The sequence below is a fragment of the Phocoena sinus genome, chromosome 1 (genome assembly GCF_008692025.1).
Source record: "Phocoena sinus isolate mPhoSin1 chromosome 1, mPhoSin1.pri, whole genome shotgun sequence".
Lineage (NCBI taxonomy): Eukaryota > Metazoa > Chordata > Mammalia > Artiodactyla > Phocoenidae > Phocoena > Phocoena sinus.
In genome coordinates this window covers 104,574,890-104,599,000 of record NC_045763.1, presented here as the reverse complement: position 1 = coordinate 104,599,000, position 24,111 = coordinate 104,574,890, and the positions used below count along the sequence as shown (strand labels likewise).

The window sequence follows — 24,111 nt, the reverse complement described above, 5'->3', positions numbered from 1 at the left end:
GATCCATATGTGCCACACTAAAAAAGAAAGAAAGTCAACTTTTTTCTCCTAGTTATCTGCACACAATATTCATCACTGAGAATTTGGTCAAACAGCGGAGGAGAACTTACCCAAATCCTAGTTCCCTTCTTCCTCTGTTGTCATCGGTGAAGCTAAAAAAAGTTTCTGAAAGTAGCAAGTTGTGTAGTATTGCTTATTATTCCTGCTAGAGAGGCTCAGTCTTTGGCTCACAGATGTCAGTGACAAAATCATGGCTGCAGGCAGTCTGCAAAGCAAGAAGCAAGAGCCACCAGGGAAAACAGACAAGGGTCTGGGCAGGAGGGGCCACCTTTACGAGGATCTTAGGGAAAGCCACGTGGATAGGAGGGGAGAAAACACACAAATAAATAAACTTCTAAATTAAGATTTAAATCCAGTTGGTGAGTCAGAGTTCCACCGTCCCAAGAAAAACCTGAAAAGTTGTTAAAAAGTCAGAGCTTGGATTTTCTTTTTTTAAAAAAGTGAAAAGTGTATGTAAACATTATAAAGTAAACAATTGAAAGTAATTTTGAGGCTTCTATTGGAACATAGCTTAGGCTCCTTCTGGGGATATTTTTATGATTAGAAAAAAAAAAAAAAAGCCAAACTTTTTATCGTTTCTTTGTGTTAGGCGGTGCAATTTCATCTGTGTGAACCGTGGCTGCGTCCTTCCATTCATACCAGTGCTTCTGGCAGGAACCTTTTCCAGAAGAGCACTTATTGGGGGCCCTATTTGGTACAACAACCGAGTACATCTTGCACTTTGAACGGGACTCACATTCCAGCCAAGTTTATGCCCCTGGAAGGAAGGAGGCCCTTGGTACAACGCCCTGGGATTTCTCCCCACTTTGTACCAGCCCAGTGGACAGAGGGTGGGGCTAGGGGGGCGGTCAATGCCTTAACAGCCCCAGCCTTGAACTGCAACAGCAGTTTGAAAGGAAAAGGTACAGTGTATGAGCACGTGTCACCTTTCCTGCCAATAAGTGTCAGTTGTGACCCATCCGTGGTTTTACGTACACCTGGGGCCACCTGGTCACGTCCAAAGCCAAGTACCCTTTCCTCCTACCAAGGGCCTGTACCTCAACAATCCTAAATCTTCTTTTAGGAGGCATGATAACTGCAAGGGCTCAAAGGGCACTGGCTGTTCCTAACACAGCACCTGTTTCCACCTCCTGTTTGCACAATCACCTGTGACCCACCTCCTCTAGAGTGGCCCAGTTAGGAAATGACATGCAGGAAACAGCCAAATCTAGTGCTATCAAGGCCTCCTTCCCTTCCTCTAGTCATCCGTGCTCTGATGGGGCGGACCTGCTGCCCGTCTTCCCGCCACAGATGCTAGGCCTGGAATTCATTTGTGCTGCTACCATTAGTGCAAAATCTAGTTTCTATTACGTGAGTGGTCCCCTCTGTGGGCAAAACCAAAAGGAAAAAATTCGGTGGAAACTTGCCTCCTGGGGGTGATTTGGTGATAAGTGCAGAACGAATCGTGGGTGACAGAGGGAGGGAAGTGGAGGGGAAGATGGTGAGCCCGAGGAGTTGGCTGTCTGGCCCACTGTGACAAAGAGCTGCACATGAATGGCCATCATTTTGTATTACTTTATTGCTCAAAACAAATGGATCTTTTTCCCCTTTGGAAGACAGAGCAGTATTAGATCCTTCAGAGCCAGGATAAAAGCACAGAGGATTGCAATGTGGGGCGTGAGTCACCAGTGAGCCTCAGGAAACCCCACTGAGATGCTTCCGAAAAGCCAGCGCTGTGCAGGGGGAGACACTTCGGGGGGCGGAAGATCTCTTTGGGTCCGTTGTCCTTCTGGTATGAGTGATCAGGCAAAACGGACTGTTCTCAGGATCTACTTTGTAGGCAGTTCACATGGCAATATAAATTGCTGGGTTTCCTTTGTGTTCCTAATAGGAAAGCAAACATACCACAAAGCATACCCTTCCTCACTAACCCCCTGCAGGGGATTTTAAAAAGACTTGAAGGACTGAAAAGGTCATAGAAAATGCATGGTTCTTCCAGGTAATTTCTGATTCCGTGAAGTCAGTCTTGCAAGCAGCAATTCACCTCCACATTAAGGAGCCCACTCAGCCCACGAAGGTTGTGGGGTGTCCGTGGTTCCCCCTGCAGACGCACAAGGCCTTTGCCTCTCACAAAGGGCGGGACAGAGAATAGAGGTGGCTTCTTCCGCCTGACACACCCTTGGCACCACTGACCCTCCGGGAACGAGCTCCAGACATCTAACTCCCAGGATCCCCCTTCTGCAATCCCCAGGGCCCCCTGAGGCACGGTGGCCTCCGAACTACGGAAGTGACTGTCCATTCCTTTCCTTGTCCCCAACCTCCTCTTCCTTGCAGGCCTTCTTACTGCCCTGGACAGAGGTGGCTGTGCATTTTTCTTCATATGCATTCTTAAGGCTAAGGTGGCAAGATAAGGTGCTTGGTGGAGAGCCAAATTCTCGATTCCAGGGCCATTTCAGCACTCATACATAAAGCAGATACGAAAGAAATGGAAAAAGGGGGCAGAGAAGCAAAAAACCAAACCAGAACAAAATGCATCTGGGCTCAACAGGAAGTTACGGACTGCAGGTTTAGATTTCAAATGTGGTCTAAACCCCCTGAAAATGGGGGTGGGGGAGGGTAGTAAAAGCCACACATTAGCCTTCGGCACTGGGCTGTGTTGTCCCTCGGCAGGGGTGGAGGGTCGCCTTTAGCAGCTCTCTCAGCACGTGCCTCCGATTCAGAAGCCGGCCCTTCCATTCTCACCCGAGACAAAGAACTCTGAACGCCTTCACCCCTTCCTCACCACAACCCCTCGAAACAAAAGGTAGAAACACACACAAGCCAGAGATCTATAAACCAGTAGGAGAAAAAAATTAGACAGAGGTTAACCATTAAAAAGCCGCCGTCGGGAAAACACACACTCGATTGTTCTATCAGAAAGTGCCGTGGGAAGAAGAGCCGTGTGCTGGTAAACATGTCCGCGCTCAGAACTTGACATGCAGAAAAGAGAGAGCGCCGAGTCCCACCTGAGATTAGAGAGGACTGGTTTTTAGTGTAACACACATCACGTAAAAAGATCACTGTCCTCTTCTCGCCCAAACTGCTCCTCGAACGTCCCTGCATCCCGGCCTTTCCTGGCACCGGCTAGTCCATCTCCATGGACATGAGCCGGCGGCGCTCCCGCCTGGTCTCCTGGACCTCCTTCTTACAGCACCAGTGTGAGCTGCAGTACCCGATGAGGCAGGACAGGAGCCCGATGACCGTGGACAGGCCGACGCCGATCAGCAGCGGGTACTTGAAGGCGTTCAACACTGGGAGGGAAAGACCAGAGGGAACGGGTCAGTGATGCGAGGCGGGCCTCGGAGAAGACCGCCGCCTCTCCCCTCTCCATTGCCACGGCGTCTCCACCAGGGATCTGACCTCATGCATCCTGTACCCAGCACCCGGCACGGTGCTTGAGACAAGAGCAGCTCGGCCATACGTGTCCAAAAAATGAGCAAAAGTCTCCCCACCCAGTTCTGTGCGGGAAGGCAGTAGAAAGCCAGAAAAAAAAAAAAAAAAAAAAAGATTCTCCTTCAATGTCTTTGAATGTCAACTTGCTTTTTAGGGTTTTGGCAGGAGATTGATTTTTAAAAGTCAGTATAAGGGCACCACACATTCGGCAGCAGATGCATCCTTAAAAAACCACACATAAATCAATTCTATGCATCAGATAACTGAAGTGTACTAGGGGAGCTATTTTAAGTAACACTATAGTAAATTATCTAGCAAAGTGAATAATCACTCCCTACTTGTTTAGTAAATCTGGGTTTTCATAGCGAGTGACTGCAAGCAAGACATTTCTAAGAGGCAAATATGGTATAAATGACTAAGTTGAGGGAATGTACAAATACTGTTTAGATCCCACACCCTCAAATCCCACGTCCCCGTCCCCCAAAGTACCAGCACGCCTTGGGTGGAGGCTGGCACTGTTGTTGTTTGCCTGACATTTAATACAACAGCCCCAGGAGAGATTATTATCCCATTGAACAAGAGGGGAAACGAAGGATTAGAAAGGCTAAGTCACCTGTGGAAGAGCTGGGGTTCCAATTCCAGTCTCCGCCAAACTGACACATCATCAGGGGAACACACTCAAAGGCTCCTACTTAATCCTTGGTGGCACCTGGACTTGAATTCTCTCCGAGTGTTTTCAGTTAACGTTTACTCTGACACTTTTTGCAGAGAAGACATGTTTCTCATTAACCAAGGAACAACTGCCCACACTCTGAGAGGCCAGGGAGCAGAGGCGTGGGAAGGGGTCCCGCTGACCATGGTGCTTTAGGCTGACTGTGGTGGTCAGTGTGGGCCAAGGCTGGGAGCTCCCCCTCCCATCCAGGAGGAACTCCCTTTACCAAGAAGCAGAACTGGCAGGAGGACAAGAGGGGCAGGAGCCCACCTGCAGCCCCTCCTAGAGACCTGGACCCACTCTCCTGATCTGGTCTCTGCCCCTGCCTGGTAGTATCCGTGCCAACAAGAGGACACAGCAAAGTGGGTGTGTACAGAATTTAGAGAAAGCATCGAAAATCCTTCCAGTAAGTCTTTAAAATCATTTCCCGGTGGTAGCTCCAGCACACACGATACCAAAGCTGGGAAAACAGCAAGGGCTGTGTGTGCTCTTTCTGGGTACAGGCCCGGGCCAGGCTAGAGAGAAAGCAGGCACATTCCGCAAAGGGTGGGAACCTGGATCCCGTCAGCAGCAGCAGAGCATGGAGAGAAGACATTCCCCAAACACCAAGAGGGTTATCTGCGTGTCATTCTTACCATCCATCTTCACAGTTATAAAGATGGGCTTGGACTGGATCTCTGCCTCTTTCTGCCAGGAACCGGTGGGTGATTTCACCCACGGGGTCACGGAACAGTAGTAGTTGCCAAAGTCCTGGTCCTCGGAGCCATGCACTTGCAGCAAGAACTCTAGCACGCTCACGCGCTCCAGGCTGAGGTCGCTCTTCCAGTCCCTCTGGGCCGTGTTCACGATCCCCTTCCGATCCAGGGACGACAGGAGGACGGGAGCCTTGTCCAGGCCGAAGGAGTGCACCGCAAACCAGGCCACGTCAAAGGCCATGTCGTCTATGGATGACCAAGCCAAAACGCTGGGGTCAGTGCCACAGGCAGAAGTACCAAGTACGGCTAACATGCCTGTAACCTGACTGTGGGCCAGCACGGCTCTACGTGCCTTGGGTCTCCCCAAATCCTCTCAACAACACCCCATGATGAAGGTACTATCACACTTCCCACTCTGTGGCGGGACCAAATAACTGAGGTCACACAGCAAGGAAGTCACAGAACACGTGGCTTAACCCAGGAGTCTAGCTCCGGGATGCACCCTCTTCACCACGCCACTGCCACTACCCAGCTGAAGGAGCACAGCCCCAAACTGTCTCCTCCAGAGAACACGGGATGAAAGGCTGGTGGTATGTGGTGACGTCGAACGCTCTGTCTCCCAAAGAAAGCAGGGTCCTTTGGCATTTTAGGCAGAAGGACCCACGACAGGAAGGACACGAAAGTCATAAGGAATGACGTGGACATAAAGTGAATCGTACAAAATGGAGAGTTGTAAACAGTTTAGATTTTATTGTTCACTGTGATTTTTTTTTTCCCCCTGAAGTGCTTAAGTTCAAAACAAGAGGAAAAAAATGTCAAGCTGAGAAAATTGAACACAGTTTAACAGTCCCAGAGAGTAATGCTGCGGAATCATAAAGTACTCTGCAAAATTAAGGTTCTAACAGCCTCACATAAATTAATATGGGCATAAGAGAAAGACGGTTTTGGCACAAGTGGTCGTTCTCATAGAACGTGGAAATAGAGTGTACATCCTAAACCTCTGACCTCTTCTTTTGACTGCTACCAAGTGATACCAGCTGTGTCAGGTCTGAGAGTCACCCAGCAAGCAAGAAAGGACTGGGAGGCCACAAACACTGCTTTATCTTACGATCGCTTGACGGGGCTTTCTGTACATGTGTTAAATAACATAATTTTTGTTAAACAAAAAGTAACATCCATTTAGTAAAAATACACTAATAACCTCAAAAAGCATATTATAAGGCAAATAAATTACATTCAGATTCTTACATATTAAAAAAATAATATAAGCAAAATTAGAAGCAGGAATTTTTTTTTTTTTTTGGCCACATCACATGGCTTGCGGGATCTTAGTTCCCCAAACCAGGGATCGAACCCTGCAGTGGAAACGTGGAGTCCTAACCACTGGACAGCCAGGAAATTCCCCAAAAGCAAGAATTTCTAAAAAATTATTCAAATGATAATTCCTTTTCAACTCAGTCTAAAAATGTTAAGGGCCACAGGCAAATCTCAACTCTACATATGTGATGTCAGCCCTCTACTCTGATGCACCAAAATATCATTTTTTCCTCCCCATCGACCCACCGTGGCCCTTGAACACAACATTTGATTGTTCCGAGGGTGAGGGTCATCTCTTGCAAGAAGACCAACACCCTGGGGGCAGAGGGAGTGCGGTCCTCACACTCAACGTCCTCACACCCTCACAGTGCCCAGGCAGAGTGGGCCCCCAGATCACTCCCAGGTCCTCAGTGAAAACTAGCTCGGTGTCGCTGTCACCTGCAGGCGCCGGGTGGTTACTGAAGGCAAAGAGTCACAGCTGTGTCCCCATTACTTGTGCCCAGACTCTGACCCCAGTCCCGCTGTGCCGTACAGTACGGTGGCCAGGCTGCAGGGTCAGGCTACCCGGGCTAGAATCCCAGCACTGGCTCTTGTTAGCCTAGTGACCTGGGTGAGTCACTTAAGTTCCCTGTGACTTAGTTTCCTTATCTGGAAAAGGAAATTACAATAGCACCCATAGTTAGCTAGCTTTATAAAATGCTTAGAACGGCACCTGGAATATAGTAAGCACTCAGTAATAGTTGGCCGCCGTGAACATCCTTACCACCACAGTTCAACATACACGGTCTGTACTAAGAGATGCTGTAACAGGAAGGGTACTGCCGCCTGCAGCAGATGCTCGTGGTGCTCTGCCCCAAACAGCTGGATCGCTGGGCCCCCAGATGCTGCAGGTGCCGGATGCTAAGCTCTCACACCGGTACCCTTCTCCAGAGGACTGGCCTTAGCTGACAGAAGCCACCTCCTGGAGAGCCACTCCCGTAGGTGAAGAAACACTACCCCTCCCCAGCCATTCCCTGTGGATAATGACTGACAAATTAGGGTGGTGGGGATATAAAAGCCCAGTCCCTTAGCTCAAGGAGGTCACACTCCATGGTGCAACCCATGTTCTGGAGCTCCCCACAGGGAGTTAGACTTGTTTTGAAGATCTTTGCCTGGCTTCCTTCCCTGCTCTATCCTGACTCCCTCATCGTTTCCTCCTGAGGGCACATCTTCAATTAATCACTCTCACGCTTGTCTCGGGCTTTGCTTCTAGGGAACCTGACCTAAGACACCACCTCTAAAGGGCCGTGGTCTCCCCCTGCCTCTCCCCCTGCCTTGGCACTCGGCCCACTTGGGCCACATGTCCTTTCCGGAAGAGAATCCCTTCACAGCCCACAGGATGCGAGAGGAAAAACGAAATTACGACCTGTGTTTAATTATTCAGAATCTTCTACCCATGCAGTCTAAGAGTGCAAAGTTCTGGAAAATTGTGATCTGCAAGATAACAGCTACCTATAGCTTTTGCAATTACACTGGAGGAAAAGACTTATATTAAGGGCACAGTTGGTGACCCATCAATTTACTGAGAAAGAGCATTTAAATGATTTATTTTTGTCTATCTCTATAAATGAGCTTTTTAAATTTTTAAAAACTTTTTTTATAAATGAGCTTTAAGGGTAAAAATGGTATTACATTATTCCAACTTTTGAAAAGGATCTCCCCGCCCACCCCGCCTTCCTGGCAGTCTCCGCAGACGTGGTGGCTCAATCAAGACCTACAGGCTCCTCCTTCCTAAGCCCCAGGACAGAGCTGACCCCTCTATTGTTTTGGATGGGTTGTTTTCTTTGCCTTTCCTTACATCTTCCACAAACTCTTCTCCTTTTTCCTACCTCTAAAGCTCAACCACGTTCAAGTCCCCTGTGAGAGTCAATTTCGGTATCAATCAACTCGTCCAGGGGTCAGTAAACTACAGCCTGCAGGTCCAATCCAGCCTACCACGTGTTTTTGTAAATAAAGTTTCACTGGAGCACAGCCAGGCCCATCTGTTTACATTGCTCTCTTCGGCTGCTCTCTCTCTACAACAGCAGAGTACAGAGATCATCTGGCCCACAGCGCCAAAAATACTTTCTACCTGGGCCCTTTACAGAAAAGGTTTGCTGACCCTGAACTAGCCGCACCTGAACCTTCAACTGGAGTCCCTGCGGTAGCCGGACCTCAGGGGGTGGTGGCCCGAGCCCCTCCGCTGTTGGTCACCCCAGATCCAATACAGCCCAACCTCACTTCGCTGACAGCCTGCCCTTAACACAGAATGTAGACCTGTCTGCTCTGTATTTCTTCAGAGTGTTAATCGCTATCTGATACTATATCATATGGTGATTTCTTTCTTGTTTGTCTCCTTAACTAGGCTGCAAGCTCTACGAGGGCAGACATGGTGCATTTTGATCACTCCTCTATTTCCAGCAACTAGAACAGCACCTGTTTATAGGAGTTCAATAAATAGCTGAATGAATGGATGAATGAATGAAAGACAAAAAGCGAGGGAGCCAGACTCTGCCAGTGGGTTGCAAATGAGACTGAATCAGCCCCCGAAGTGGCCACTAGATCACCCTGAGAACACATTCAAATGTCTGGTTGTGTTTCCAAATCGTCAAACAGATAGTTGCATCCATTCAACACATCCTTATTAAACACCTACTGAATACTGCCGAGCTAGGCAGTTTCGGAATAAACAGCCAATCCAATCCCTGACCTCCACATCTGTGTAACGTAGTGGGGATGATATGAGAAACACTTACAAAAAGAAATACGGGGAAGGGGAAGGATGGAGAAAAGTACCTGGATCCAGGGCTGCTCCTTCAACAGTGATGATACAAAACAATTTGATGAGATCTCCCCGGATGACTGATGGCGCGTCCGAGTGCACAGAGGCATTAAATATAGGACCTGGAAGAAAGCAATGCCACTTCATGATCCTCTTTCACACTTCTGTTTAAATCCTGTTCTTGGTGTGCAAATGGGCATCTAAATGTGGGATCCCCTTCCTTGGAACTGAGCTAGACATTCACAAAATAGGTGTCCTAAGATTGCTTTCCTTCTATTCAGAGAGACATGTGCATTAAGTATACGAGCTTCATCTTAAGGTTACAACCATGGTCTCATTTGAAGGCCACCCACCTCCCACCCTGGTACAGCCTGGGCTGTTTCTGGCTGCACATGGTTCACTTCCAGGCCAGAGTGGCTCAGATGCCAGAGGGTTCAGGACTAAATCAGGGACGCTTTTGGTCCCGAAAGAGTGAGCAGCCTCATTGTATTGGGTGCTGGCGACGGGCCCTGCTATTAAGAGGCTGAAATCCAGTAATGCCAACAATGACGACATTTCTATAAAGCACGGTGGGAGCACTGAAGGCGATTCATTCCAATCTGCTGTGAGAAACTGAGGAAACGTGGAAGCTCCTTTTAAGAACTACCCAGGGGCTTCCCTGGTGGCGCAGTGGTTAAGAATACGTCTGCCAATGCAGGGGACACGGGTTCAAGCCCTGGCCTGGGAAGATCCCGCATGCTGCGGAGCAACTAAGCCCGTGCCACAACTACTGAGCCTGCGCTCTAGAGCCTGCGAGCCACAACTACTGAAGCCTGCGAGCCTAGAGCCCGTGCTCCGCAACAAGAGAAGCCACCGCAACGAGAAGCCCGCGCACCGCAACGAAGAGTAGCCCCCGCTCGCCGCAACCAGAGAAAGCCCGGGCACAGCAACGAAGACCCAATGCAGCCAAAAATAAAAATACATTTACAAAAATAAATAAGTAAAAATAAAAACTACTCAGATAGGATCTGTCTTGCATACCTTTCTGAAACTCTCCCTTGATACCCAGTTTACTTTTATAAAAGACCCCTTTCCTTCTTCCAAAGGCCAGAGGATGTTTCTACACAAACCATGCTGACTCCTCACTGTATCATCGACTCACGGCAAGGCAGAGTTGTTCCAAGTTTCTAAGTTGTAAGGCAATGAGCCTATGTATGACCAAGAAAATGTGAAGAATTAAGTAAAAAGAATTTAGGGCTAGAAGTTAGTAACATTTACCACAGGGTCAGTTGGATGCATTCGACTGTGGGCTATTATTGTGCCATTTCATAACTAGGCACAAATAAATGACTTAATAAATTTAAAAAAAAGTAGGTACGCCTTGTATGCAAGAAATCTGCAGCTCCGATCCCCTCCTTAGGCAGAGAGAAGGGCTAGGTACTGCATTCCGTTTTTAACCCCTTTACAGCTCACTTTTAGGTGACAGTATTACATAGCTTTAGGCCAATCTGATCCTAAGAGCTTAATATTCACCATATGCCAATTCCTAATGTCTAGGAATAGGCAAACCTGAAGAAGATTCCAGAACACCAATGCTAGGGGATTTCCCTTGGGTTTTCTGGAAAGCAAAGATAGATGGCCCTGGACAATGATTCTGAAACTCACTAGAAGCTAAGAATACAGGTGTAACTACCTTTAAAATCAGATTACCAGAAAGGAAAAGGTACTTTTTGTTTTAACATCCAAAAAAAAATGACTGTGAGAAAGAGTAAAAGGTCAGATGAACCAATGAGGCAAAAAACTGAAAAGACTATACTTTCATTTCAACATGAGTAGTAAGATGAATTCATCAGATGGCTTTCTTAACACCGAGTCCATGAGTAATCCGTGTTTTGCTGGGAGAAGGGTGAAGGACGGTTGTAGAACATGGAAACCTTGAGGCATTAGGCAGCCCTGGGCAGGTTCTGCTGGGTACTCAGATTCAGTCTAGGGCATGGAGAACGTAACAGAATGGCAGTCCCAGGACATGGGGAAAGGGATGAAAGCAAAAAGGACAAGGAAACTTTACCTACTTCTAGACATCATATCCTTCAATTAACTCGGCTCAGCCATGGTTCCCTCAGGTCCTTACCACCCTGGATTTGCTCTGTTTATAGCAGTGAGGTGGGAAAGGATTAAGCCAGTCGCTCTGAGTTGGCTCAGTGGTAATGACTGGGGGGACTTCATGCCATATATGGTCATCCATGAGGACAGGTTAGTAGCGACCATGGTGAGCAATGGGGACTGAATTTTTTTTCTCTGACTAGAAATTTCATGGTTATAAATAGAACTATACTATGGGGCTTCCTTAAAGTATCCAGACCCCTTCTAAGAGAACACAAGATAATAAAACACAAGGAGATCCTCATAATGGATTTAGGTTCTTATTTACTTAATTTGAAACAGCAGAGAAATTTGGACATATTTCCTTTACCTTATTTGGATAAATTTCCTTACCTAATTTGGACAAATTTCACTTTCTTTTCTTTATATTTCCAAAAAAAATCCAAAATGCCTTCTAGGTCACAAGTTACTGTTCTCATTTCCCCTCATGGCCGTGGGAACAACAGAGCATTTGTGCCATGCTCACCATGCAGACAAGGACCAGGGAAAAAGCCTGCATTGTAAACTATTCACAGCAGTGGATTTCCTTCGAACGAAATGCAACTCACTGTTAATGTGGGTCATTATCCCAGGCTTAGAAATATTTTTATTATGGTCAATTTCTGTGGTAATGCTGTTTTCTTGAGGGGATGTGTCTGGTTAACTTCACAGATGACAAACTACAGCACAGATAATTTAAGTGAACAACCAGAGTCACTACATGTCCCTGGATCCCTAGTCTGCAGAGTACATGGACCACTTAGCTTTTAAACACAAACATTGACACAAACCATGCGCCAACTCTCGCCCCTACAAAAAGGTTGCAAATGACAGTATTTGTGTGAAAGCCAAAACTACAGACTGTCTGCATGTCCATCAATAGGATAATGGTTAACCAAATTCTAGCAAGTGTAGTCATTAAAGTTGGTATTTACCTAGAATTTTTTATAACATGGAAAATGCTTATCTTATAATGGTGGGGGAGGGCAGAAAGCAGGCCATAAAATTGCATATACAGCCTGATTTCAAAGTTATGAAGAAAACATGCAAGGGAAAAATTCTAGGAAGACGAATACCACCAGTTAACAGCCTCTGGTAAGATTATGGGTGATTCTTCCTTGTATTTTACTGTATTTTCAAACTTCTCTGTTAAGAGGAAAAACTTTATTATTATTCTTTTAAAAGGCCAAAGTCCTTCACATCATCACATTTAAACCATATTATTCCTCCTCATACTTTGAATCAGTAGAAGTTACAACTCAGTAGGACCCCTTGGGGAACACAGTCCGCATACCAAGAGGCAAGTGTCCTGAAAGCAGAGGACGGAAAGGTGGACACCAGGAAGGATCTCTTTGTTACATGCGTTTTACCGTGTGCTGCTAATTTTTAGGAAGTAAAGGCTCTCAGTATCAAGTCAATGTTTTCTTGGAGCTATTCGGGGCTATGGCATTGTGCTGGGTGCTGGATTTGATGGCAGCTCCTCTTAATTAAACTGTGAACTGGCCATGACAACTCCATGGATTAAATAAAGCAAAAACCTGAGGCAGTCTATTCAACCTGTAAGCTACAGTGATTTCATCTGTTATGTTGAGATTTAAAGAACTGAGAAATAGATTCAATTTCCATTCCTCAACTAGAAATACATACAAAAGATTTTATGTCTCCCCTCTTTCTAAAAACAGTTTTAAAGAAACATCAAATAACAAATGTAAAACAAATTGGAATAAAATCCTATAGGCAATAAAACAGATACACAGATAAAGGGCAAAAACCACACATAATCATCTGAACCTCAATAGTCACAGAAAAAGCGTTTGACAACACCCAACACTTCATCGTGATAAAAACACTCAACAGATTAGGAATGAAAGAAAACTTCCTCAACTCAATATTTGGTGTCTATGAAAAACCCACAGTGACCGTGATACTTAAGGGTAAAAGATACTTCATGGGGAAAGTTCCCCCTAAGATCAGGAACAAGAAAAGGATGTCCACTTGTGTCACTACTATTCACCACTTTACTAGATTCCAGCCAGGGCAATTAGGCAAGAAAAATAATTAGAAGGCATTTAGTAAAACTGAATAGAAGAAATAAAACCATCCCTATTTGTATCAATAGATCACATGATTCTATACTTAAAAAGCCTAAGTAGGCTGGGGGGAAGATGGCGGAAGAGTAAGATGCGGAGATCACCTTCCTCCCCACAGATACATCAGAAATACATCCATACGTGGAATAACTCCTACAGAACACCCACTGAACGCTGGCAGAAGACCTCAGACCTCCCAAAAGGCAAGAAACTCCCCACGTACCTGGGTAGAGCAAAAGAAAAAAGAATAAACAGAGACAAAAGAATAGGGACGGAACCTGCACCAGTGGGAGGGAGCTGTGAAGGAGGAAAGGTTTCCACACACTAGAAGCCCCTTTGTGGGTGGAGACTGTGGGTGGCGGGGGTGGGGGGGAGCTTCGGAGCCGCGGAGAAGAGCACAGCAACAGGGGTGCGGAGGGCAAAGCGAAGAGATTCCTGCACAGAGGATGGGTGCCCACCAGCACTAACCAGCCCGAGAGGCTTGTCTGCTCACCCGTCGGGGTGGTCGGGGGCTGGGAGTTGAGGCTCAGGCTTCGGTCGGAGGGCCGGGAGAGGACTGGGGTTGGCGGCGTGAACACAGCTTGCAGGGGTTAGTGCACCACAGCTAGCTGGGAAGGAGCCCGGGGAAAAGTCTGGACCTGCCGAAGATGCAAGAGACTTCTTCTTCCCTCTGTTTCCTGGTGCACGAGGAGAGGGGATTAAGAGCACCGCTTAAAGGAGCTCCAGAGACGGGCGCGAGCCGCGGCTAACAGCGCGGACCCCAGAGACGGGCATGAGACGCTAAGGCTGCTACTGCTGCCACCAAGAAGCCTGTGTGTGAGCACAGGTCACTATTCACACACCCCTTCCGGGGAGCCTGTGCAGCCCGCCACTGCCAGGTTCCCGTGATCCAGGGACAACTTCCCCGGGAGAATGCACGGCGCGCCTCAGGCTGGTGCAACGTCACACCGGCCTCTGCCGCCGCAGGCTCGCCCCGCATCTGAACCCCTCCCTCCCCCCCCGGCCTGAGTGATCCAGAGCCCCCGAATCAGCGGCTCCTTTAACCCTGTGCTGTCTGGGTGGGGAACAGATGCCCTCAGGTGACCTACACGCAGAGGCAGTGCCAAATCCAAAGCTGAGCCCCTGGGAGCTGTGAGAACAAAGAAGAGAAAGGGAAATCTCTCCCAGCAGCCTCAGGAGCAGCGGAATAAAGCTCCACAATCAACTTGATGTACCCTGCATCTGTGGAATAACTAAAGAGACAACGAATCATCCCAAATTGAGGAGGTGGACTTTGAGAGCAAGATTTATGATTTTTTCCCCTTTTCCTCTTTTTGTGAGTGTGTATATGTATGCTTCTGTGTGATATTTTGTCTGTATAGCTTTGCTTTCACCATTTGTCCTAGGGGTCTATCCGTCCGATTTATTGTTGTTGTTTTTTTACTATTTAAAAATTTTTTTTCTTAATAATTATTTTTTATTTTATTTTATCTTACTTTCTTTTATTTTCTTTTATCCTCTTTCTTTCTCTCTACTTTTTCTCCCTTTTATTCTGAGCCGTGTGGATGAAAGGCTCTTGGTGCTGCAGCCAGGAGTCCGTGCTGTCTGTGCCTCTGAGGTGGGAGAGCGAGCTTCAGGACACTGGTCCACAAGAGACCTCCCAGCTCCACGTAATATCAAAGGGTGAAAATCTCCCAGAGATCTCCACCTCAACACCAGCACCCAGCTTCACTCAATGATCAGCAAGCTACAGTGCTGGACACCCTATGCCAAACAACTAGCAAGACAGGAATACAACCCCACCCATTAGCAGAGAGGCTGCCTGAAACAATAAGTCCACAGACACCCCAAAACACAACACCAGACGTGGACCTGCCCACCAGAAAGCCAAGATCCAGCCTCATCCACCAGAACACAGGCACTAGTCCCCTCCACCAGGAAGCCTACACAACCCACTGAACCAACTTTAGCCACTGGGGACAGACACCAAAAACAACGGGAACTATGAACCTGCACGCTGCAAAAAGGAGACCCCAAACACAGTAAGATAAGCAAAATGAGAAGACAGAGAAACACACAGCAGATGAAGGAGCAAGATAAAAACCCACCAGACCTAACTAATGAATAGGAAGTAGGCAGTCAACCTGAAAAAGAATTCAGAATAATGATAGTAAAGACGATCCAAAATCTTGGAAATAGAATAGACAAAATGCAAGAAACGTTTAACAAGAACCTGGAAGAACTAAAGAGGAAACAAGCGACGATGAACAACACAGTAAATAAAATTAAAAATACTCTAGAAGGGATCAATAGCAGAATAAATGAGGCAGAAGAACGGATAAGTGACCTGGCAGATAAAATAGTGGAAATAACTACTGCAGAGCAGATTAAAGAAAAAAGAATGAAGAGAACTGAGGACAGTCTCAGGGACCTCTGGGACAACATTAAACGCACCAACATTCGAATTATAGGGGTTCCAGAAGAAGAAGAGAAAAAGAAAGAGACTGAGAAAATATTTAAAGAGATTATAGTTGAAAACTTCCCTAATATGGGAAAGGAAATAGTTAATCAAGTCCAGGAAGCACAGAGAGTCCCATACAGGATAAATCCAAGGAGAAACATGCCAAGACCCATATTAATCAACATGTCAAAAATTAAATACAAAGAAAACATATTAAAAGCAGCAAGGGAAAAACAACAAATAACACACAAGGCAATCCCCATAAAGTTAACAGCTGATCTTTCAGCAGAAACTCTGCAAGCCAGAAGGGACTGGCAGGACATATTTAAAGTGATGAAGGAGAAAAACCTACAGCCAAGGTTATTCTACCCAGCAAGGATCTCATTCAGATTTGATAGAGAAATCAAAAGCTTTACAGACACACAAAAGCTGAGAGAGTTCAGCACCACCAAACCAGCTTTACAACAAATACTAAAGGATCTTCTCTAGGCAAGAAACACAAGAGAAGGAAAAGACCTACAATAACAAACCCAAAACAATTAAGAAAATAGGAATAGGAACATACATATCGATAAGTACCTTAAATGTAAATGGATTAAATGCTCCCACCAAAAGACACAGATCGGCTGAATAGGTATAAAAACAAGACACATATATATGCTGTCTACAAGAGACCCACTTCAGACCTAGAGACACATACAGACTGAAAGTGAGGGGATGGAAAAAGATATTCCATGCAAATGGAAACCAAAAGAAAGCTGGAGTAGCAATTCTCATATCAGACAAAATAGACTTTAAAATAAAGACTATTAGAAGAGACAAAGAAGGACACTACACAATGATCAAGGGATTGATCCAAGAAGAAGATATAACAATTGTAAATATTTATGCACCCAACATAGGAGCACCTCAATACATAAGGCAAATACTAACAGCCATAAAAGGGGAAATCGACAGTAACACAATCACAGAAGGGACTTTACCACCCCACTTTCACCAATGGACAGATCATCCAAAATGAAAATAAATAAGGAAACACAAGCTTTAAATGATACATTAAACAAGATGGCCTTAGTTGATATTTATAGGCCATTCCATCCAAAAACAACAGAACACACATTTTTTACAAGTGCTCATGGAACATTCTCCAGGAGAGATCATATCTCAGGTCACAAATCAAGCCTTGGTAAATTTAAGAAAATTGATATTGTATCAAGTATCTTTTCCAACCACAACGCTATGAGACTAGATATCAATTACAGGAAAAGATCTGTAAAAAATACAAACACATGGAGGCTAAACAATACACTACTTAATAACGAAGTGATCACTGAAGAAATCAAAGAGGAAATTAAAAAATACCTAGAAACAAATGACAATGGAGACACAACAACCCAAAACCTATGGGATGCAGCAAAAGCAGTTCTAAGAGGGAAGTTTATAGCAATACAATCCTACCTCAAGAAACAGGAAACATCTCGAATAAACAACCTAAACTTGCACCTAAAGCAATTAGAGAAAGAAGAACAAAAAAACCCCAAAGTTAGCAGAAGGAAAGAAATCATAAAGATCAGATCAGAAATAAATCAAAAAGAAATGAAGGAAACAAAAGCAAAGATCAATAAAACTAAAAGCTGGTTCTTTGAGAAGATAAACAAAAGTGATAAACCATTAGCCAGACTCATCAAGAAAAAAAGGGAGAAGACTCAAATCAATAGAATTAGAAATGAAAAAGGAGAAGTAACAACTGACACTGCAGAAATACAAAAGATCATGAGAGATTACTACAAGCAACCCTATGCCAATAAAATGGACAACCTGGAAGAAATGGACAAATTCTTAGAAATGCACAACCTGCCAAAACTGAATCAGGAAGAAATAGAAAATATGAACAGACCAATCACAAGCACTGAAATTGAAACTGTGATTAAAAATCTTCCAACAAACAAAAGCCCAGGACCAGATGGCTTCACAGGCGAATTCTATCGAACATTTAGAGAAGAGCTAACACCTATCCTTCTCAAACTCTTCCAAAATATAGCAGAGGGAGGAACCCTCCCAAACTCATTCTACAAGACTACCATCACCCTGATACCAAAACCAGACAAGGATGTCACAAAGAAAGAAAACTACAGGCCAATATCACTGATGAACATAGATGCAAAACTCCTCAACAAAATACTAGCAAACAGAATCCAACAGCACATGAAGAGGATCATACATCATGATCAAGTGGGGTTTATTCCAGGAATGCAAGGATTCTTCAATATATGCAAATCAATCAATGTGATACACCATATTAACAAATTGAAGGAGAAAAACCATATGGTCATCTCAATAGATGCAGAGAAAGCTCTCGACAAAATTCAACACCCATTTATGATAAAAACCCTCCAGAAAGTAGGCATAGAGGGAACTTTCCTCAACATAATAAAGGCCATATATGACAAACCCACAGCCAACATCGTCCTCAATGGTGAAAAATTGTAACCATTTCCACTAAGATCAGGAACAAGACAAGGTTGCCTACTCTCACCACTCTTATTCAACATAGTTTTGGAAGTTTTAGCCACAGCAATCAGAGAAGAAAAAGAAATAAAAGGAATCCAAATTGGAAAAGAAGAAGTAAAGCTGTCACTGTTTGCAGATGACATGATACTATATATAGAGAATCCTAAAGATGCTACCAGACAACTACTAGAGCTAATCAATGAATTTGGTAAAGTAGCAGGATACAAAATTAATGCACAGAAATCTCTGGCATTCCTACACACTAATGATGAAAAATCTGAAAGTGAAATCAAGAAAACACTCCCATTTACCACTGCAACAAAAAGAATAAAATATCTAGGAATACGGAGACAAAAGACCTGTATGCAGAAAAGACAAGGAGACAAAAGCCCTGTATGCAGAAAATTATAAGACAATGATGAAAGAAATTAAAGATGATACAAACAGATGGAGAGATGTACCATGTTCTTGGATTGGAAGAATCAACATTGTGAAAATGACTCTACTACCCAAAGCAATCTACAGATTCAATGCAATCCCTATCAAACTACCACTAGCATTTTTCACAGAACTAGAACAAAAAATTTCACAATTTGTATGGAAACACAGAAGACCCAGAATAGCCAAAGCAATCTTGAGAACAAAAAACAGAGCTGGAGGAATCAGGCTCCCTGACTTTGGACTATACTACAAAGCTACAGTAATCAAGACAGTATGGTACTGGCACAAAAACAGAAACATAGATCAATGGAACAGGACACAAAGCCCAGAGATAAACCCACGCACATGTGGCCACCTTATCTTTGATAAAGGAGGCAGGAATGTACAGTGGAGAAAGGACAGCCTCTTCAATAAGTGGTGCTGGGAAAACTGGACAGGTACATGTAAAAGTATGAGATTAGAACACTCCGTAACACCATACACAAAAATAATCTCAAAATGGATTAAAGACCTAAATGTAAGGCCAGGAACTATCAAACTCTTAGAGGAAAGCATAGGCAGAATCTTCTTTGACATAAATCACAGCAAGATTCTTTTTGACCCACCTCCTAGAGAAATGGAAAGAAAAACAAAAATAAAAAAATGGGACCTAATGAAACTTCAAAGCTTTTGCACAGCCAAGGAAACCACAAACAAGACCAAAAGACAACCCTCAGAATGGGAGAAAATATTTGCAAATGAAGCAACTGACAAAGGATTAATCTCCAAAATTTACAAGCAGCTCAATAACAAAAAAACAAACAACCCAATCCAAAAATGGGCAGAAGACCTAAAGAGACATTTTTCCAAAGAAGATATACAGACTGCCAACAAACACATGAAAGAATGCTCAACATCATTAATCATTAGAGAAATGCAAATCAAAACTACAATGAGATATCATCTCACACCGGTCAGAATGGCCATCATCAAAAAATCTAGAAACAGGGGCTTCCCTGGTGGCGTAGTGGTTGAGAATCTGCCTGCCAATGCAGGGGACACGGGTTCGAGCCCTCGTCTGGGAAGATCCCACATGCCGCGGAGCAACTAGGCCCGTGAGCCACAATTACTGAGCCTGCGCGTCTGTAGCCTGTGTTCCGCAACAAGAGAGGCCGCGATAGTGAGAGGCCTGCGCACTGCGATGAAGAGTGGCCCCCACTTGCCGCAACTAGAGAAAGCCCTCGCACAGAAATGAAGACCCAACACAGCCATAAATAAATAAATAAATAAATAAATAAATAAATAAATAATTTACAAATATCTAGAAACAATAAATGCTGGAGAGGGTGTGGAGAAAAGGGAACACTCTTGCACTGCAGGTGGGAATGTGAACTGGTACAGCCACTATGGAGAACAGTATGGAGGTTCCTTAAAAAACTACAAATAGAACTACCATATGACCCAGCAAACCCACTACTGGGCATATACCCTGAGAAAACCATAATTCAAAAAGAGTCATGTACCACAATGTTCATTGCAGCTCTATTTACAATAGCCCAGAGGTGGAAACAACCTAAGTGCCCATCATCGGATGAATGGATAAAGAAGATGTGGCACATATATACAATGGAATATTACTCAGCCATGAAAAGAAACGAAATTGAGCTATTTGTAACAAGGTGGATGGACCTAGAGTCTGTCATACAGAGTGAAGTAAGTCAGAAAGAGAAAGACAAATACCATATGCTAACACATACATATGGAATTTAAGAAAAGAAAAATGTCATGAAGAACCTAGGGGTAAGACAGGAATAAAGACACAGACCTACTAGAGAATGGACTTGAGGATATGGGGAGGGGGAAGGGTGAGCTGTGACAAAGAGAGTAGCATGGACATATATACACTACCAAACGTAAAATAGATAGCTAGTGGGAAGCAGCCGCATAGTACAGGGAGATCAACTCGGTGCTTTGTGACCACCTAGAGGGGTGGGATAGGGAGGGAGTTGCAAGAGGGAAGAGATATGGGAACATATGTATACGTATAACTGATTCTCTTTGTTATAAAGCAGAAACTAACATACCATTGTAAAAAAAAAAAAAGAATACAATTACTTTAATTAAAAAAAAAATGACCACACTAACAGTGTCCTCTGGGCTGATGGGACGCACTATGTTTATAAACACTGATTAGGGGACTTCCCTGGTGGCACAGTGGTTAAGAATCCGCCTGCCAATGCAGGGCACACGGGTTTGAGCCCTGGTCCGGAAGATCCCATATGCCACGGAGCAACTATGCCCGTGCACCGCAACTACTGAGCCTGCGCTCTAGAGCCCACGAGCCACAACTACTGAAGCCCACGAGCCTAGAGCCTGTGCTCCGCAACAAGGGAAGCAACCAGAATGAGAAACCCTCACACTGCAACAAAGAGTAGCCCCTGCTCACCGCAACTAGAGAAAGCCTGTGTGCAGGAACGAAGACCCAATGCAGCCAAAAATAAATAAATAAATTTATATTTTAAAAACCCACAAGTACTAGTATTTCTAAAGAAATGTTTCAACTCCACTATAGGAGGAAGACTCCATCTAAATCTGGAGCAGACACGTGATGACTTGAGAATTTCTGAAACACCTGTCTATCTTTGAAAGAAGCACAAAATTTTAAAGTCTCAAGATTGGAAAGAATGTAATGGTCAAATACTGTGACCAATCAGCTTGTGTTTTAAGTCCTTCTCTCTATATTCGCCAAATGTCACCACCAGCCTATGAATCACGCCTCTGATGATAAGAAACTTGCTTCTTCCTGAAGCTCTAAGTGCTACACAGTCATTCCTTATAAAGACCAACTTGAATCCAAGGCTTTTTCTGTATTACAAGTGTTGTATTCATATTTGTATTCTTAGGACCTAGTAAGACACAGGAACACAAGTGCTCAGTGAAGTTGGTTGTATCAAATTGAAAAATTTTCCTTAGGTCATATATTACATTGCAGTCTAGTTAATTGTGCACAAATTTTATTTTCCCAACTGGATTGTAAACTCTGTGAGGAATGACATCTTGTTTTATGTATCTTTGTATCCTCCGCATCCCCTAGTATGGTATTACGCACATAGAATGTCCCAAATAACTATTTGTTGAATTTAAAATGTGAATGAATAAATCTTATTACTAAGCCATTTTCAGGGACATAGTTTTATACTGCTCTTCAAAGCTAAGGACAAACACTTATATTCCATTTCTAAGACTTAAAAGAATGACTTCAGTTACAATTTTCTTATACCTAGAAGTTTCTACACAAAGCAGCCTATTAGATTATGGAAGAAGACTGGTACTTACTGCTTGTTAATTTTTTTTTTTTGCATTTTTTAAAATTGAAGTATAGTTGAGTCACAATATTGTGAGTTTCAGGTGTACAACAAAGTGATTCAGTTATATACGTTTTCTTCAGATGATTTTCCATTACAGGTTATTACAAAATATTGAATATAGTTCCCTATGCTATATAATAAATCATTGTTGCTTATCTATTTTATGTATAGTATCAATAGTTTGTATCTATTAATTGTATACTCCTAATTTATCCCTCCCCCTCTCCCTTTCCTCTTTGGTAAACATAAGTTTGTTTTCTATGTCTGTGAGTCTGTTTCTGTTTTATATATAGATTCATTTGTATTATTTTTTAGATTCCACATATAAATGATATCATTAAAAAAAAAGCCTAAGTAGTCAACAACAACAAAAAACTATTAGAACTAATAAACAAGTGCAGCAAGGTTGGAGGATACAAGACCAATTTATAAAAGTCAATTGTGTTTCTATACACCTGCAATGAACAAATTGAAAAGGAAATCAGGAAAGCAATTAATTTATGATAGCATCAAAAAGAATAAAATACCCAGGATAAATTTAATGAAAGAAGTTCAACATCTGTACATTGAAAGCTACAAACACCACTGACAGCAATTTTAAAAGATCCAAATAAATGGAAAGACATCTCATGCTCATGGATTAGAAAACAATATTGTTAAATAGTAATACTCTCCAAACTGATCTACAGATTCAACACAATCCCTATCAAGGTCCCAGCTGTCTTTTCTGCAGAAATTAATGAACTGATCCTAAAATTTATCTGGAAATGCAAGGGACCCAGAATAGCCAAAACAATTTTGAAAAAGAACAATGCTGGAAGGCTCACACTGATTTCAAAACTTGCTAGAAAGCTATAGCAATTTAACAATGTGGTTCTGGTATAGGAAAAGACATAAGGATCAACAGAATAGAAGTGAGAGTCCAGGAATAAACCCTTATATTCCTGGTTAAATGATTTTTGACAAGTGTACCAAGACAAGTCAATGGGGGAAAGAACAGACTTTTCAACAAATGGTGGCAGGACAACTAGGCATTCCCATGCAAAAGAATAAAGCTGAATCCCTTCTTCATACCACACACAAAAATTAACTCAAAATGGATCACAGCCCTAAATGTAACAGCTGAAACTGTAAAACTCTTAAAGGAAACCATAGGTGTAAATCTTCACAACCTTGGGTTAGGCAATGTTTTCTTAGATATGACACCAAAAACACAAGTAACACAAAGAAAAAATAGATAAATTGGACTTCATCAAAATAAAAACTTGGGTGCTTCAAAGGACCCAAGAAAGTGAGACAATTAAGAAAGTGAGAAGACTACAGAGTAGGAGAAGATATTTTCAAATCACATATGTTGTTAAGGGACTTTTGTATTCAAACTATGAAAAGCTCTACTAGCCAACAATAAAAAGACAAATCAATTTAAAAATGGGCGAATGGTTTGAATAGACATTTCTTCAGAGAGGATACACATATGACCAATAACTATATGAAAAGCTGCTAAACATCAACAGTCTTTAAGGAAATGCAAATTAAAACCACAATGAAATACTACTTCACATCCACTAGGTTGGCTATAATAAAAATGATGGAAAATAATAACTAGTGAGAATGTGGAGAAATTGGAACCCTTACACACTGCTGGTGGGAATGTAAAATGGTGCAGCTGGTTTGGAAATCAATTTGGCAGTTCCTCAAATAATTAAATAGAGTTACCATATGATCCAGCATCACTCCTAGGTGAGAAATGAAAAATTATGTCCACACAAAAACTTGTATGCTAATGTTTATGTCAGCATATTATTATTCATAATCGCCAAAAGGTGGAAACAATCTAAAGGTCTATCAACTGATGAACAGCTAAAAAATGTGTGGTATATCCTCACACTGGAATATTATTTAGCCATAAAAAGGAATGAAGGATTGATACATGATATAATGTGATGGACCTTGAAAACATTTTGCTAAGCAAAAAAGCCAGTCACAAAAGCCCACATATATGCTTCAAATCATATGAAATGTCCAAAAAGGCAAATCTATAAAGATACAAAGGAGATTAGTGGTTGCCAGGGGCTAGGAATAGAGAGTAGAGGGAGTGACTACTAACGGGTACAGAATTTGCTTTCTGGAGTGATTAAAAAGTTCTAGAATTAGATACTACTGATG

At 43.4% G+C, this 24,111-nt stretch overlaps 1 protein-coding gene across 1 annotated transcript in view; it reads right to left on the bottom strand.

Moving 5' to 3' along the window:
* Window positions 1-551: 551 nt before the first annotated feature.
* The window catches only part of PTGFRN (prostaglandin F2 receptor inhibitor), an 85,653-nt gene continuing 62,093 nt past the window's right edge, over window positions 552-24,111 (bottom strand). The window contains exons 7-9 of the mRNA XM_032643800.1: window positions 9,010-9,117; window positions 4,819-5,124; window positions 552-3,329 (exon numbers count right to left, since the gene is read on the bottom strand). Of these exons, the coding sequence (XP_032499691.1) occupies window positions 3,163-3,329; window positions 4,819-5,124; window positions 9,010-9,117 (581 nt within the window). The 3' untranslated portion in view covers window positions 552-3,162. The remainder of the gene's footprint in view (window positions 3,330-4,818; window positions 5,125-9,009; window positions 9,118-24,111) is intronic.